At 48.7% G+C, this 18,615-nt stretch overlaps 1 protein-coding gene across 1 annotated transcript in view; it reads right to left on the reverse strand.

Moving 5' to 3' along the window:
• Ddr (discoidin domain-containing receptor 2) overlaps window positions 1-18,615 on the reverse strand; it is a 320,014-nt gene that overhangs the window by 150,079 nt on the left and 151,320 nt on the right. The window contains exon 3 of the mRNA XM_019843972.2: window positions 6,355-6,611. Within this exon, the coding sequence (XP_019699531.1) occupies window positions 6,355-6,547 (193 nt within the window). The 5' untranslated portion in view covers window positions 6,548-6,611. The remainder of the gene's footprint in view (window positions 1-6,354; window positions 6,612-18,615) is intronic.

Genomic DNA, 18,615 nt, shown 5'->3' on the forward strand with positions numbered 1-18,615 from the left:
GATCGTACGAGTGAAACCCGAAGAAGAACGGTGGACGCGATTATTCATATATTCGCTTGGGTCTAATGATACGCATTAATGATTCAGGCGGTTCGCCGGTAACTGAGATATTATTATCCGATGAACAATCGAGCGAGTCCAGTGTCGCAGGACTATATTTGCATCGTGTTCTTAGGGATGCATGTGGGACAAATCGGAGTGATCGAGTGATCGATTTGAATTAGCTTAAGTAAACAGAAATAAGCAGGACGAAAAATGTGCCAGACAGCTGATTATTTTTATTATCTGGTCTTTTCATTCCGGTCGACAGTCGTTCGAATTGCGAAATAAATTTCAAATTCCCTCCCGTTCTCTCTCTCTCTCTCTCTCTCTCTCCCTCTCTCTCTCTCTCATTTTTGCCCCGTTTTTCCATTCGTTCCGACTTACGTCGATGTAAAAAAATATGAATTCCCAGCGTTGTCAACCGTAAACGGGCGAGCAAATGCACAAACTCGTTATTACGGGCACACGACGAAACGGGGCTGCTGGAGATCAAGAAGATAAATACTACAAAATTACATTTTGCAAGCTGCGTCGAATGCTTTTTTTCCGCCCTACCTCGCTGCCGCCACGGCCATATCTAGCTAAAACATATCGCAAAATGACAACGGCACGTGACTCGTTTAACAACGTGTCCATTTAACGGCAGTGTTTATTCCGTCGTGCCGTTTCCGTGTTTGCGCGTTTTATTAAAAAAAATTTACAAATGGGAATTATGACTTTTCTAGTGCCCTACAAACCGGCCGTCGGTCCTTTACATGCTTTCATAAGGGACCCCTCGCGTGCCTCTCTCTCTCTCTCTCTCTCTCTCTTTATTATTATACTTTATCACATTTTTTACAACGTTTTTCGGACGAAGTGCACGGCGATAAGAGACGACATTACATCGCAGCATAATAATCGCGAAAGCTGCCAAATATCAAAGGCTTGCAAAAGCCCGTCGAGTCGTCGACGATTTCATTGACTCCAGAGAGAAATTCAGAATCCATTCGGATGTAAAATATATAAAAAGAAGCACAAAGTCAATTATTTGAGAAGTAATTTAATCACAGAAAATGGCGGATATCAATAGCCAGATACTTGGATTAAGTATGTCGTGCACAATTTCATTGCTATTAATAAATACACAGCTAACGATACGACCAGTTTTAACAATCCCCGACGTATCCATCGAGAAGAAAAATATCCGCGACAATATTTTTATAACTATGAATGCTAGTGCAGTGTTGGTCGGAATCTTCTATGTGCGCTGCTAATGCCACCGCTCTGTTGGAACGACAAAAATGTTTGTTGCCAAGTACGATTGTACAATTTTGGCGAAATTAGCCGTTCTTCTTTTTTCAGCGCATGGAGCACACGAGATAATCGACGTTATCGCGATCTCCTTGATCCAACCCCCGTCGGAAATGCGTCTCATCGTATTAATTAACGCGCTCGACTACAATAGCAGCCAGCCGGCCCTTCCGTAAATAGCAACAATGTTGACCGCGACGAGCGTGTGAAATTCAGCGATCAGATAACGCGCGCTAACGGACTTTGAAAGTAAACCTGAGGGGAAATAACGTTACATTTCGCCCGCGCGCTCGTGTACGTATGTGTATGTGCGTGTGTGCGCGCGTACGAAATCATCCTCTAATAAACGTTATAGCCCCCATATCCCGGTCGTGCAACTTCGATCGTATTTGCAGCCAGTATTCGCCTTTATGCCGCAGTCGTTAGCGCGACATACTGCGAACGAGATGAACTGTGCTGTAATTATCGAACTATCCCGGGATTTAGCCGGGCTCAGCCGCCGAGCCGCCGATGTTTCGCGTCCGAAAATTATCCGAAATAATTCGCCGCCAAACAACCGTCGTCCTCGTCGTCGACGTCGTCGTCGTCGTCGTGTTGCGTTTCACGACGCGTGCACAGAAAACGTCCGGGAACGAACCACAAGCTTCTATGTATTATACTAACTAGTCTGCTGACTTTCCACGTAACGAGTCCCAGGTTGAGGGGATGTGGGACGCCAGGTTGTTTTGAATTTACTCACACGTGTAATGTGAAGGTATCGATACCTGCGGATGCACTCAGCTCTGGGCATTTTTATCGATTTTCGACTCGTGTTTAAATAGGATAGTGTTTAAACTTTCGTATTGTAAAATATAGGACATTTATAAATATATGTGAAATACGCACAAATATCGTACATTGAAGAATGAAAATATTCGAAATGATACATCTTTTTATTCCAATTATGTATTTTACTCCACGGAGTTATTTTAATTATTTTACCTTTTTACCTTTTTAATTTTTCTTATTCTAATTATTCCATGGATATTCTCTGTAATTAATATTTCATTATTAAAAATTGAAACGATAAAAATATCCAGAGTTAGGTGCACGTAGATGTGTTTTATCTTGAAAATCACACCTACAGTCACTGTGTGTGCGCTGGAGTCAATATTAGAATTTGCACAATGCATAAGATAATTAAAAATTTCAGAATACCAGTACACCAGACGAGCAGTACGAAGGAAGAAAGCAAGACAGAAAACAGTTTGAAAGGCCAATATTTGCTTCCAAACAAAACATGACGCGCTATTTTCCTAATTAGAGTAGCCGTGAATACACACACACTCAATATGATACGATGCCTCTACCCATCACAATTCCGCCGTCCAGAGTCAGCAATCTAGTTAATATATATAAATCTGTAAAAATAAACGACGATTTCGGCGAGAAAACGAGAGAGAGAGAGAGAGAGAGAGAGAGAGAGAGAAAGGGAGGGAGAATTCGCGCCGCTTCTAAACACGAAAAATCCAAACCACCGGATGATTCATCGCGTTTTTCGATCCCTTCGCGATATCGAGATTTCCTCCCACGGCCGTTATCTCGCGTCATGAAATCTGGAATATTAATCGCGCATGGAAAGTCACACATTTTTCGCAGCAATTCGCGTTGCGAATTTTCCACCGTTCCTGCCGCACTTCGCAGCCGTTGGCCGCGTGTCACACGTTGACATGGTCCTCTCCTCTTCTCTCTTTCCTTCTCTCTCCTGTGTGTGTGTGTGTGTGTTTGTGTGTGATGTGCGGACGAGCGCACGAGCGTATCGCGGCCGCCGTCGCGCATTGAATATCCAATATGCGCGACGATAACGGCTATGAACCCGAGCTTTAGTGTTATGTCCCAAAGCAATAAGTCAAGCTGACGTATTGGAATATCCTAGACGCGCGATGCGTTTTCGCGCAACGCGCGGGATAATGAACGATTTCAATGATTTGTGACATGACTGACAGTCCGATTCCGTGTGTGCAGCTTAAGCGTGCCCGCGCGAGAGCGCGAGCGGAACGCGAGCAGCCAATAATTAATAATCAATATTTATGAAAGCATTAATTATTTCTACCGGAGATATCAATTGCTGATTAGCATACGAATGCCGAAGAAATGTACATCGCGCGCGCGCACACGCACACACACCGGCAGGGAGACGAGAATCGAAATTGTGAAACCAACAGTCGGCAGTCTAACGACGGTCCGATGGGGCTTGGTTAGTGCGAAAGATTTGTCGTGATTGCCGAATAAAATAGGAGCGCCATCCAATTTCAAAGGATCAGAGCAATTTTTTTACGAATGAAACGAGCAACATCGACTCGGTATTACTTTTGGACTTCTCTAACAAGGACATTCCATTTTCCAGTCAAACTTTCTACGAGAATTTACGAGAACAATGACAAGTCTCTCGCACCTAGCCTAATATTTGACAGACTCGTACGAGCGAAATCACAAAGAATTCTTTCTTCGTTTTTCTCTCTTCCGTCGGGCGAATTCGCACAGGCGCGCTCCCGCATTTTCCCCGTTACGCCAGAGTCATCGTCGAAAAACTCTAATCGCGACTCGTTTGGCGGGTTGACGTAAGCCAATTAAACACGAGCGAATTCCACGTTACTGATACGAAAAGCTGCCGGAAAGGAAAGAAAAGAAGAGGGAAGGACAAGCGGAACGACGCACACGACGCATTTCCGTTTACCGCCCACACTATCCGTCCGTATCTCTCGCCGTTTAACGGCGACCTCAGAGCGTCTGTCGCCGCGGACAACAATTAATTTGCATAAAAACATAACGGATGAGCGGTAAACAACGAGAGCCGAGGGCGAGGCTGAGAGCCAGCGGCGGGCGCGCGAGCGACACGCCAGAACGAATCGGCACAATGCGCGGCGCGGCGCGGCGCGGCGCGGCGGCGAGCCCCGCTCGCTCGTCTGCGTCTGAGCAGCTATTAGATAGTATTGTTAATTCATCGTGCGGCTGACATTTCATTTACGAGGGTACAATGCCTCGGCGAGAGGAGGCCAGGTGTGTGTTAGACGATACGGCGTCGCCGCGCCTCGGCGTATGCCGACGAGAAGAGGGAGAGAAAAAAGAAGTATTAGCACGCACGACATCCTCTGCCCTCTCTTCCTCCATCCCCTCCTGCTCCTCTTGCCCTTTTCCCGGTGGTTGCCGTGCCTCGCGGGGGATCCTCGCGAGATAACTCGCTCGTGAATTCTTTCGCAAGCGCGTTACGTCGCGTAAACCAACATGGGCGTGCGTTGCGGAATTTCCTTCTTTCTCTCGGCGGAAGACAGTCCAACTGTTATCTTTGCATTTCGACATGTCGAAATGAGAGTTTCTCGTTATTCTAACGAGATGTCTCCCTAATTGTCGTGAGTCCGAGGCCCGAGTCGATGGCGGGTCGCTTCAAGCTTCAAGTTTCACGCAACTCGGATCTCTGATTTTAAGCTGCTCGTATTTAACGGTCGTTGCTTGAAGCTCGCCTGAAACGGGATACTTTAGCCTATATTAATAACTTATAATTGCTTCAAATTTGTCTCAAGTGAGATACTTTAATCTGAACTTGGAACTGGATCCAAGTTTTCCAGTTCCGTAGACTTGTACACGTGAATCGCGCTTGCTTAGGAGATGTTTGAAGACAAAATATAAAAGACAGCTATATTTCCTTTCCATCGTCCACAGACATGTAATCTTCGTCTGGTTTTCTCTAACATCAGCAAAGACAGAGATCGAATGCCGATAGTACTGGCCGTCCTTTAAACGACAGTAACCCTCGCAAGCTTTCATGGAATCTATGCTCAATCTATGCATATAAATTTTAGCCAATGATCGAATCACACATTTGATGTACGTATTAAAGTCCAAAGCTAAGGATATAAAAAAAGTGATAAAGTGACGCCGTTTTTATTTCCTCGTGAAAGTCACCTTTTATTTCAATACGTTTTACAGAACGATTACCATCAATTTTTTAGTACGACTACAAAAATATTCTGGTATTTTGTTCCTGAAATAGTTCAAAACTGCAGAGACTCTTCTTCATCATTGGTGAATATTTTCCGCGCAAATCGATCTTTGATTTTGAAAGGGTTAACCATTTTACAGCCAAAATTTAGCTTCACGGAATTATTTTTTATTTTCAAAATTAAGGTCCCATTTGCGTGGTGATGAAGAAGTGGCTTCCACAGTATTAAATCATGGATATCAAGAACAAAAATGTAGAATATTTCTTTGGCGCTATTGGAAAATCGGTTCAATTTATCGTTTTAAAAACATGAAAATCAAGGGCGGCTATATTAAAAAATAGAAATTTAAGTCGCTTCATTTGATGATTTTTTTTTTTATACCCTTTGGCCAAAAACTATGCAAGTTCGTTACATACGTGACATTATATCTACAATCGTGACTCAACTGAAAAACTCACATTTAACTCAGATCCGCACAGATCTCACGTAGGAATCAAGTAATAATTACACAAACGGGTCAACCAGCGACGAGCTCGAGCGCGCTCGCGAGTAACACGAAATCAAAACCTGACGATTCTAAAAGCTCCCAAACCGGGCGGAAAATTTCCAAAGATGGAACACACACACACACACACACACATCCGCCGGGCATCCATAATTCTCAAATTAATATCCACGCATGAAAGCTCGATGGAAGCGCTCCGTTCTCGCAAAACTGCAGTGACGCGTTTGCCCACGCGCCCAAAGCCATTTCGCCGCGGAAAACTCGCGGTTGTCTCTCCGCGGAACGCCTCCTATATAAGATTTATCAATCGCCGAACGCGACCTTTCGACTCGTCGCTGAGCGGCGCGACGACGCGCGCTCAGGGACGCCGGCGGCAGATTGCGAGAGACTGACAGAAGTTGAAGTCAGTCAAAAGGAAGACACACAGAGAGAAAGAGAGAGAGAGAGAGAGAGAAAGGAGGAAGGGGGCACCTGACACTTTTCGGAAGTCATAAAACTTGCTCGCACGACGCCGTGATGTGCGCTTCGGGGACTCACCTATATCCGTGCAGCGGCAGACGCGCGGCAAGGACAATAGGACGAGGGTGGCGGCGGCGATCAGAAGTCCTCGAAGTGGAGTCGGCTCGGCGCTGCTGGCACCAAGGACTGGCATGTTACTGGTGACCTGGGCCGTCGGCACGCCGATAACTCGCTCCTCCTCATCACTAACTGTCCGCGGTCCTGACCGCATCGGTCATCAAGCACGTTCCTGGCATCGTGATGGTCGCCGGGCGGTCACAGCACGCGTCGGTCTCCTGAACAGAGTAGAACAGAGTAATCCGTGTTAATCGTCCGCAGACACCCCGGAAATGTCGGGCCGCAGCGCCGAGCGGCTACGCTCCGCTCCGCTTTGCTTCACAGCACGAGGGCGCGACGATGTTTTCGCAACACCGCCGCTACAAGCCTCGGATACGATCCTCGCGCTGCGCCCCCTTCCCTCCCCTCTCGAGTTCACAGATCGATGAACAAACGGTCGAAATTGTGTCGAAAGCAACAATCCGCTTGATTTTCTAAGATTTCATCGCGATATGTGGGAGATATGTAAGCGGGGATCTAGTCGCCATTCAGCTTCCGTGCTCAAATCGTGTCGGCATATCCATATATCAATATGTAATATGATAATAAATAATAATTGGTCAACGCCCATTTGTTTGATATCTTCTAAATCTCTCTTATTTTATTTTCCTTTACATTTCTCTCTTATGTGACCAAAAGTTGCTTACATGTTAACAAATATTATTGTAGTTGTTGTTGTTATTATTATTATTATTATTAAATATCAACTATGCATCAACCTCAGCGAAAAGTTTTGCGAGTTTATCAACGAGACAGCACCAATATCAATAAAGAATTCAGTCGTTATCAAATAGAATGGTTCGAATAATCGTCATTAACATTGATTCTATCACCGACTTGTGAACCTGAGTCTCTCTTTCGCTGTCAGACTTAATACACATACGCGCGCGCGCGCGCGCGCACATTCTCCGTCTTTCTTTCTGTCTTAATGCAATGGTAGCGTCCATTGTGCCGTCGTCTCATCGATAAGTTTACCTGGCGCCTCATGCAAGGAGGTCCAACGAAAACAGTGTCGACCGTTATCACGAAAATGTATTGTAGCCGGAACGCTACAATGGAATTAACTGCCGGGGTAAATTTACCGGCGGAGAGAGAATAAAAGGAAAGAACCTTCAACCCCTCCACTATGCCGAGACTGATATGGTGGACTCTCCCGGTTACGAGCCTAGACGCTTTTCGGCGGATTGACCGAGTATTTTTCTCATCGGGGTGTAAACGAAGACAAATGTTTTACGTACGAGCTGGCTCTCTCTCTCTCTCTCTCTCTCTCTCTCTCTCTCTTCAGTTGCTCAGTGTGGAAGCCATTTTTAGTACGTTAGTATACCACAGAAGCGACGAGATGTCGACTCGATAGTTTTTCTAGACTTTTATTACAATTCACTTTAATTGTATAAAATAGAGCCCTAATTTATATTTAACAATCCTAATTTTAATTAATTTAATTAATCCGTGATAATTGACGGTGGCCATCAGCCAGCTTTACGTAAATGGCCCGCAACATTTTTTTATTTCGATGAATTTCGCAGAGCGCGCCCGTCTTCTACAGGAGATTCGTTTTCTCAGCGGATAAATTTGTCTCTCGGCAATCGAATGCCTCGCGGAACTTTGTCGAGGGGAAAGTGTCGCGATTCTTCCGCGCCATTAACTGCACGAGACGATTTTTCATCTGTTCTAACGAGCCCAGAAGAAGAGCTATTGTTAACAGCCGCCAATAATTAAAGAGAGAGCGCATCGATTGAATCCAAATTAAAGTTCCAACCATACTCAAACAACCGTTCTTGCATTCTCCCTGACGTGCTTGCAATCCGCGAATTCTCAGTCGCGCGAATCCAAAAGTCGCGCGTCTATCCGCCTCGATCGCCGAGCGACGAGCGGAAACGGTCGGATTTTCGCGAAAATCGCGTCCGTCGCGCGCGCAGAGCTCTTGACGCGCCGTCGACGTGATTATCCCCAGCGCGCGCGCGCGTCATTAAAATAATATAACAATAATCACAACTCAGTCGCAAAAATAAGTCCAATTAAATAACAGCCGGTAAAACGGTAAGTAACAACAAATTATCACGATCATTTTCGCAGACGGCAGTCTTCCACCCCTCACACCCCCCGCTCACGGCGCGCGACCCGAAAGCGCAATACGGCAGCCAACTTTCGCGTTGCCAATGAGCCGCTCATCGCTATCGAGCTGGCCGAAGTGAGATCGCTCGCGGATCGCGTCCGGGCGGCGTCGTCACGGTGGCGGAGATTAGTCGCGCGCCGACGTGCCGCGCGATATTTGCGGATAATCCGTGTCACTCGCGCCGGCTGTGCACGGCTGAGGCGGCCCGGGGAGGCGGCGGCATTACCATGCCGCCGGGCGTGAAATTTTAATTGCGCCGGGCCGCTATTAGCGAACGCGATCGTTTTCAGGAAAGAGGTCGAGGGCGCCGCGGGAGCGTCGTCGTCTCTACCGACATCGCACCGCAGCTGCAATTGTATCGCGCGAGAGGCAGGCGCGCGCCGTCGCGCTCACACATGCGGGACACACGCACGCCCGGCGCGTAAGTACGCTCGATATGCTGCAGCTGCAATTGCAACATCGCGTCCGCGGATTTCGCGTCACGCCTCATGCATTATTCACACACGTACGCACACACGTATGGATTTATCTCCCTCTCCACATCTCTCTCTCTCTCTCTCTCTCTCTCCCTTTCTCCCCTGCCGGAGGTGAAATTATTTTTCTCCGGCATTAGCGGTATTAATTTCCAGCGTGGCTGTGCCGCGACGGCAAACTCCGACGCGGGGGAGTAACTGCCGGCATCCGGTGCGTTTGAGTGCGTTCGTACGTTCGGCGTTTCGCGATTGAAGCATGTCGTTCACTCGGAGCGCCCCCGCGCGGAACGTCCCAAACTCGCAGTCGGGGGTGACCGAGTCTGAGGGTAGTATTTGCAGACGGGTCTTATATTTAAGGTCATCTTGCGTTCGTCTACAGATGTTGTGCGGATTAATCGCGGAGTACCTGAAGATGAACTTTGGACGATCTCGAGTGAAAGACTCGACTAGTAATGTCGTCCAAAAAATGACGCTCTATCCAAAGGAATCATGCATGTTAAGCGCGTATCTAAGCTGAGAGAGAAAGGATACTTGAAGATAAGAAATATTTGTTCGGTGCTGGTGAAATGTTTATTTATTACCGATATATATAATTTTGCACATCGAGAAAAATTCATTCGAACGTGAAAGTATACTTCTTCAAAGCGCAGCTTTTCACGAGAAAGCGATTTGTTCGCTTCATCGTTTGAACGAAGAATTGAGATTGAAGTAAATATGTTACTAATTACCACGAAATAAGTACTTTTTATGTTTCAGGTATATTTTTTCTCTCTGCGCAGCATCGGAGATTGCGGATTAGAAGTCCAATTTCGACAAAACGAATAATTCCGATCTGGAAGCCAAGATTTCAATTTTCATTCAGTCCGACACATCGCATGATAAACTTATCATAAATACCCGCGGAATAAATATTTCCTATCTTTCAGATATTTTTTCTCTCTCGGTATAGCGCTGGAAATTGAAGATCGCGGAGCAGAAAATTGAATCCGACGAGGCGGGTAACTTCGACCTCGGCTCACGTTATCCCGATTTGGTGAAATTCCAAAGTTCATGACACTCTTCAGACATTCAGCGCGACACGGTTTTTACGCGAATATTTTTCCAATTGCAGCAAGCTACAACAAAAGTAGAGACATGTTGCGACCTCGCTGCGCCGGTTCTAGTTCGAGGCGAGTCTCCGTCCACGGGCGTGTACGTACGCCTCGTCGGTCGTTAGTCTTCCGCGAAAGGAGCTCGCGCGCAATTAAGAATGAATTAATGATCCGCTGGTGTCCTTTTATCGCAGCCGAACGCGGCGTATAAATATCACAAGAGACAGCAACTGTAGACCACAAGCCGTTGCATAATTCCAGTATTGCCGCGGCGGCGTGGCCGAGAGTGGTCGAGCTCGCGAATTATTAAATTATCGTCGAGCGATTGCTCCGCCAAAGAGGAGGAGGGTTAGTTAACAAGTGCTCCGTCGCGAGATCGAATCGTCGCGAGCGACGCGGCGGCAGTCATATTCGTCGGGAAAGACTCCATCCGCCGTTACACTTCCGAAGGGGCTCCAGGACCGTCACTCTCGGCCGAGACGCTCGTCCGAGATCAGTACGCGCAAAGAATACGAACGAGGGCCCTAAAGCCGTCGGAAACAAGTGTTGCGCCGCGCGGTGAATCGAAGTTGTAAGATACGCTGCTGCGATACGTACGCCCGGCGAGACCTATATAATGGAACCCCCGGATAGGTTGCTTTGAATAGCCGATGGAGCGCGAGAATGGAAAGCTATCGGCGGCGGGTCGAGCCGGCTACGGGGCGGCGGACCTTTCGGCAAAAGCAAGCAAAACTTACCGACTACGGGCGCGTATTACAAGCGCGCGCGCGCGCGCGCGAGAAACCGTCGAGGGCCGCGCGCGCTCTCCGGCTGGAGTTACAGCGAGTAACAAGCAAAATAATGAAAATGTACTTTCAACCGGGGTCGCCCCGATGCTGAAAAACGAGTAGCTTCACGGCAGGATGGACGACGGGGAGTGCGGAGGGGAATTGAGGATTGGAGGAACAAGAGGATGGAGGGTGAGGATCGTTAATGCTCTTCGCATACGGTGCTTTTTTCCGAGATAAAGCGCATCCATCGGTCGGCCGGTCGGTCGTTCTTGCAGAGCAAGCACCGCTGTCAAAGGGACACGCCTAGCCTCACTAATTATTTATAATTATCGATCGTTAACGAGCACGCGGCGCGGCCAGGAGAGATCGCATTACGCGCAGCCCGAAGCCACGGTGGACGTCGCAACAAGGCTCGCTCGGTCTTGGCTTGTTCGTTCGCTCGCTCGCTCACTCGCTCGCTCGCTCGCAGGGACCGTTGCTGCACGGTCGTGTGATTTTACAAAATTCGCCTAAAGGGAGAAATAAAGAAAATTAGGTGGGCGACTGTACGCGCCGTTCACGGCCGATCGCGCGCACCTCTCTCTCTCTCTCTCTCTCTCTCTCTCTCTCCCTCTACTTTTACCTCTATATTTCTTGCTCCTCGCTCGCTCCCTCTCGGACGTAAGTAGATGGAAAATTCCCAGCGTAATGCGTTACGCGAGCGAGTGTTACGACGGGACTGAGATTTATTCACGGCGGAAAGTTATATCCAGCACTAAAGTTTCAGCTCCGCCGCGGCTTATATATCCGGTATAATATATATATATACGACATGACTTACACGCGCAGGATATCGCGTCAATAATATTTACATTTTAAGTATCTCCTTTAATATACGGACCGCGACCTGAAAACGGAACGAACCGGCCCTACCTCTTTAGAAACGCGCCTCGTCCTCCTTGTCTCTCTCTCTCTCTCTCTCTCTCTCTCTCTCTCTCTCTCACTCACTCACTCACTCACTCACTCACTCACTCTCTCTCTCTCTTTCTTTCGGAAGTTCCCTCCTCCCCAGGCGGAAAGCGCACTGTCGGCGTGCTTATCTCACTCGCGGCGAATTATCGTCGCGTCCGGGCGACAGATAAGGATGCGAGACTCCTGGTCGCGGATCACGAGAAAAACATCGCGCGGTCCCTGCCCGCCGTGTCGATGAAACGTCATAATGACGTCACAAAATATCATTATGAAATGCCCTTCTGCCTCGCCCGCGCTCGCAATCCGCAATTCGTAATATCATTCGCTCGGCGTTCGCTCCCGAACGAGCGCCGAAAATGACCAGCGTCACTCCACCCGAGTGGCGGTGCCTTCCTCCGCCCGTCCCCTCAATCCTCCTAATCGCACTCGCTCATACCGTGAGCGTGAGTGTGATAAACGTTTTCACGTACGACGGTTGAAGCCGTAAAAATTCCCGCTTCCGTCGCTCTCCCACCGGCTCGATCTCTTTTCTTGCGCCGGGCGAACCACCGCGGCCGAACGAAGGAGCCTAGAGGGGGAAGGGTGGGGGGGAGGGCAGAGGACGAAGGCGGAAGGGCGAGAGATTGCCGAGGGCTGGGATCGCGAAGTGGACCAAGAGTGGTAGAGTGCCGGGGTAGGTAGGAGAGCGGCGGCATCGGTGAAGGGCGAGGCGGTGTGTGCGGGAGTGCGCGGTCTTTTGTGTGCATTCGATAGCCCGTGCAAAACAAACAAGCCTACACGAGACACAAAACAGGATCCACGATGCAGAAGCGAGTCCCGTTTGTCCAATGGACGTTCCTCCTTTTCTTCACGGAATACCGAGCACCGTCATTACCCGGTATATATACGGATAGCACAACGACGCTCCTCCTTCACCGAGTGAAAGAGGGAGAGTCGGAGTAAGGAGGAGTGGAAGGGGGGGTGGACGGGGTAAACGGTAGGATTTTGCGATGCAAATTTCATTCCACGCGCTCCCTCCCCCTTACTCCCTCGCGTACTCCCTTTCTTTCCTCCGGCTCTCCCTGCTTCCTTCGCTCGCTCGCTCGACCGTCCTAGTCAGCCCTTCCCACCTATCTCTTTCTCTTTCTCTCCTTTTATTTCCTACTTCTAGTTTTCTTTATCTACGATCGTCTGCCTCTCTCTCTCTCTCTCTCTCTTTGGAATCGTCTCTCAGGAGTTCTCCTTTTTTCTCTCTGTCTCTCTCTTTCTTTCCCTTTCGATCTCCTTCGTTTCCTCTCTCTCTCTCTCTTCTACCCTCTCTCTCTCTCCCTAGTGTCCCCGACAGCAACCCGACAGAGTTATCGCGATCGCCTCGCTCGGACGGACACGCTTTTTCGCGGTTCATCGCGATTTTTAGGGAGCGACGGAGAAGGAGAGAGCCTGGTCTCTCGGAGAACGGAGCCTAGGAGGACCTGTCGCGGATGAGGCGGCCGTCGTCGTAGTCGCAGCAAAGCTGACGGCGCTGAAAGAAGGGGTTGCGCTGGAGAAGCGCCGGCGGAATTAATTAATTTTGACGAGCCGCTATCCGGCCACCGCTTTGAACGATAACACACCGCCCGTCACCACGCTCGTCTTCGACGAAAGACACACATAGAGAAAGAGAGAGAAAGAGAGAGAGAGAGAGAGAGAGAGAAAGAGAGGTAGACAAAGATTCCTCCGTGTTCCTCCTCCGGCGGAAAGAAGAAGGAGAAGAAAGGATCGCCCCGCCTGCGGGGCTCGACGCATCGGCGAATCTCGGCGGTCTCGATTTCGCGAGGATAATTAGAGACGACGGCTTGGGCATGCGATATCCTCTTTCGACGGCGAGCTGCAGTCTCGACGACGTGGAAACACAAGCCATCCGCGAGCAAGCTCGAGGGACCTCGGGGGTAAGTTCGCGGAGCCTCGCGGCTGTGCGATCGTTCGCCGCAGAGTGATTCATCAATCGCGCCACGTGCGTCTCGCGTGCTCGACCGACGTATCGATATATCATTCCCGGCGCGCCCAGTGCTTCCCTACTGCTTGCTGTTTCCAGCCGGCTAGCTCGCGCAACGCTAATCTCGAAGCGCCTGTTTGCCCGCTCGTCGCTTAGTTTTCGCATCGATAATATCCGCCGGACTCCGTCGGACTCTCGCGCGTTACTGCGCTCGCGAGGATTTTTCCGGGTCGACGAGGTTTCGCGAGAGTATTGAATAAACGAAGGACTCGAGAGGAAAATCGACCAATCTCTCTTTCTTCGTTCGCTTTCTCTCTCCCTCTTCATCTCTGTCTCCCGTTGATTGTTCAGCAAGTCGTTAAAAACTGTGGAGGAAGGTGGAATTATTCTATTAACACGCGAAACACGCGTCTCCCTCGTGTTTACGCTCGGGGAGATCGTTCCGGTCCGTCCCCGTAAACGCCGCATTATTCATCCCGCGACGAAGTTTGTTTATCATAACAGGTAGCAAGACGAATTAATGTAATCCTCGTTAACGACCGCAGAAACGACGTCAGACATTAAGCTCATTGCTCTTAGGGGTCGCGGCTAATCCAGTATGGATTACCCGCGAGAGAGCAAGAGAGAAGGAGAGAGAGAGAGAGAGAGAGAGAGAGAGAGAGAGAGAGAGAGAGAGAAATGAAAAGAGAACAAGAGAAGAAGAGAGAGAGAGAGAGAGAGAGAGAGAGAGAGAGAGAGAGAAAGAGCGGAAAGGAACAGCCAGGCGCGCGCTTCTCAGGGGAAAAGAAAAGCGTGCAGGGAGAGAAAAAGTGTATGAAATTTAAAAGTCCGCCGAGCCGCTCGTCGTTAAGCAAGGGTTTAGCGATTCTTTGGGGAGGATAAGAAGTGTATATAGGTTAACTTCTTCCCCCACCTTTTCTCTCTTCCTATTCTCTTCCTCCTTGGTCGGGGCGAACGTCGATGGGCAAACGTACACGCGGTATGCCTGCTGCTTCGCTCCGCAGAATCCAGCTCGATTCGCGGAGCTCAGCCGGTAATGCAAGCATCGTTGCTCGTCTCGATGGAGACGATTCAGGTGAGGCTTCGCTCGGAATTATTCGGTTTGTACCAATTTCGAGCCCATCCCGGCTCCTCCCGTCTCACCGCCGCGCCGCGCGCTCCCCTTCGTCGTGGCACTTGTGCGCGCCGCCAACCCCCGCGCCGCTGCTATTCCAGCCACTACCCCTCCGGCCGCCGCGCGGCGCGGCTCTGATCGAGTTCCTTACGTAGTCGAACAATCGCCTGCCGTCTCCTCGGAGGAAGCGAAGGATTTGGGAAAACATGGTTATCGGATCGAACAGCGCCACTTTGCTACCGGGCGGGAAATCTCACGGGAACCTAAAGGCTGACGTTTACACCTCAAAGAGAAAACTAAGGAGGATTCCCGTCCTCGGGGCGGAAAAATCCGATTCCGAATTCCGATCTGCGTTAACGCGCTCGCTCTCTCTCTCTCTTTCTCTCTCTCTCTCTCTCTCTCCTTCTCTCTCGCTCGCGTCATGCATCTATAATTAGAGACCGTTCACTGACGCATAAGTCGGTCGTGCGTGTATCATACGCAAGGAGAGCGACGCCGAGCGGATAAAAAAAGATGGATAATAGAGTGCTTTGACAGAATTCGAAGCTCGGCTATAAAGACACGACGCCGAAGATTTGAAAAGTCTCGATAAAAATGAAGCCGTGCTCTCCTCGACGTATCTTCGCCGGCGAGCGACTCGCTGAAAATCGACCGAAGAATCCGCGCGCGGATAACGAGCCAAAGGGGCAACGAGAAAGCGATCGAAAGAGGGGGAGAAAAAATCACAGAGGGAGAGAGAGGGGACGTACGAAGCGCGACACGCCATGTAAAGATTATTTCTCGATCGGAGCGTGGCGCGTCGGGAATCGGCCAGGCGGAGATTTAATGTTTTTCAGGACGTCGCGGGGGCATTTGTAGGCGGCCCGGAGAAGTTGAAACTATCTCCGCTGTCGAGTTAAGTACGCCACTTATCGCCACTCGTCGCAGCAGCTCTTGGAAACTATGAAGCTTTCGAGAGCTTTCCGCTCGGCGAAGAATTTCGCATGCAACGCCATAGCCGATATCGAGCGCGCGCGCGCGCGCGCCTCCACCTCCTCGTAAAACTTGCTCCGCGTTTCGGATTTCGTTGTCGCAGAGACACGGTAGTAGAGTGAAGGCGGCGGGGGAGGGGAGGGCACGCGAGAGGGAGATCGGGACAATATGATCGGTATTAGGGATTTTCATGGAGACGAACGTATAATCCGCGGCGCGACGAAAGAACGAGCGCGAGGAGAGGCGCGGGGGCACGATCCGTCGGAACAGTGGCGGCAGGGGGAGGGGGTTAGGGCGAAAAGAGAGGAGAGAAAAAAACGTTAGGGCGATCGAATAGCGATCTTCGATTACACTGCAACGGGACGCGTTTCGCGCTGCACGACTCGCCTGATCGACGTGCAAAAACGTATCTCGTAATACGCGTTCGCGAGCGCGCGTCTCCGTGTATTTTAACGGAATGTTAAACGCGAGTGGAACGGCAGACTTGGCGAGAGAGGTAGAGGGGGATGCGCTCGAATCGAAATTTAGAGTCTACTCGTAAGTCTCGCGAACGAGCTCCGACTCGTGTCTCTGATAATGCCGCTTAGCTTGTAAGTTCCGTTTCGAGACCGTTGACGACCTTCTCCTCACCCTTTTTAGCCCTTTTTACAGCGCCAAATGCCAATTTAGTGTTTATCGACGCTTCCCGACGCGCAACTGATACCTTCCGCTTTTGCAAATTCTTCTTTTCCGGCCCCTTTGAGTCCTTAAGTCTTGCCGAAATTTTCAACTCAATAAGGAGAAATAAATACAACGATGATAATCAGGGTTGTAACAGAGGGAAGTTTTTCGAAAGTGTTTCCGTTCGTTAATCGTCAAGATATTAGCCTTGATCTTTTTTAACGTTAATATCTCTGTCTGTTATGTCTCATTCTCAACATCTTCATATTAACATTAACATTTTCTCAACAGTTTCTCTTACCGATACTTATCGATCTTAAAGATTTTAACGTTTTGCGCATTGCACGTCTCCTTCTCATTCTCCGAAACTTTTATTCTCCTTACTCGCAGTTGAGTAAGTGATGTAATTAATGCACTGCTTATTGAAGCCTCGAATAGAAATTAAATGTAGATAGAATATTGAGCTTTAGGGTGTTACGTAAGTTTGAAACATCAAAGAAGCATAAGAGTCTGAATAATGTTACGTTTCGCGAAATTTCCCGATCCGAGGAATTTCAAGTTCGACGAAATTTGCAGACTTCATATAGAGTCCAAAATTTCAACTCGGTACATGGAATCGTCGTTTCGTGAGTGAAATTAATATTTCGCGGACGTGGAAGCGGCAAACGCGAGCTTCATCATCCCGATCGAGCGACGGTCGAGAAATCACGCCCGGTGCCGCAAAGTCGGAGTCGCAAAGAAAACTGACTGAAAGGCGGTTTCTCACGATGCATTGCATTTTTGCGCGCGCGTGCAGTCTTGTCCGACATGGAATACTTATTACAAGCCTCAAAGTAATCATGCCGCGTTTATCGTCTAATTACGGAACATTTCTTTACTTGGTTCCTTCGTTCTTTTCCTTTCGCGAGCATCACTCGCTGCAATTACGTTCACTTACAAAGTACATCGCACGACCGTGTCTCCCCACACCCTCACCTCTCTCTCTCTCTCTCTCTCTCTCTCTCTCTCTCTCTCTCTCTCTCTCTCTCTCTCTCTCTCTCTCTCTCTCTCTCTCTCTCTCACCTCCTCGAGACGAAACGGCGTCTGTACATACATCTCGACCGGGAAAAGGTCGCTAATTATTTCACGAGAAAAACGACGATAAATTGTCGGGAGTAGAGTAAATATTTATTCGCTTTCAAGTACTCCACTATAATTATATTTATGATATACGGGGTGATCCATTTCAAACGCTCGAATATTAAATAAAAGTCCGAACAACGTCGACCCGTCACAGTTTTTATCGCCCTTTTAAAACCGAGAAACTTTCGCCTCGTACGTTCTTCCGAATAATGCATTTCGTTCCTGATATTTTACGTGGGTATTAAAATTTTGCACACACGTATATATATATACATATATATACATATAAAATTAATATACAGGGTAAGACAGTAACTACTACCATCCTGAATATTTTGCCATTGAGATGTCCTTCGATAAGATAAGATGCGATAAAATATTTTATCGCCATAAGATAGTCAAATTTCCATACAATTTCTGTTACATTCTTTTTCTCTCATATTTCCAAAATGTTCAAGATAGTAATAGTCGCTTGCTCATCCTACCTCAATGCAAACGTGCATTAACAATTCATTAAAAAATATACATTTAGTAACGAGTGACATATATCGCAATTAGTTATTTTAGGAGAGGAGAGAAGGAGAATTTTCGTTCCGCTCGACCGGAGCGGAACGGCGAACGGGATGAAACTGTAATGAGAGCCCGACGATACCGTCCCACTCGCGCCGGAATTCTATCGGCGAAGTCATCTGTAGAGAAACGCGCGACCCGCATTTTAGTCCAGTACGATGTGTGCACGTCGTCCGATTGTGACGACCGCGCGGAAGCTCGATTCCTATCGGAAGATACACACACCGAGCCGGATATTCGGAAGACTTTTGAGCACGTTAATGACCGGCATTCACTCCGACCGGCCAGACGCGTTGGATTTCCGCCAATCAACGTAGCAATTAGCAGGATTCAGCGAACGCGCTTACTCGGCAATTGGGTGACACTATACCCGGTGCTCGGTACTTCGCA

This window comes from Harpegnathos saltator, unplaced genomic scaffold, assembly GCF_003227715.2.
Source record: "Harpegnathos saltator strain DR-91 unplaced genomic scaffold, Hsal_v8.6 scaffold295, whole genome shotgun sequence".
NCBI classification, from domain to species: domain Eukaryota; kingdom Metazoa; phylum Arthropoda; class Insecta; order Hymenoptera; family Formicidae; genus Harpegnathos; species Harpegnathos saltator.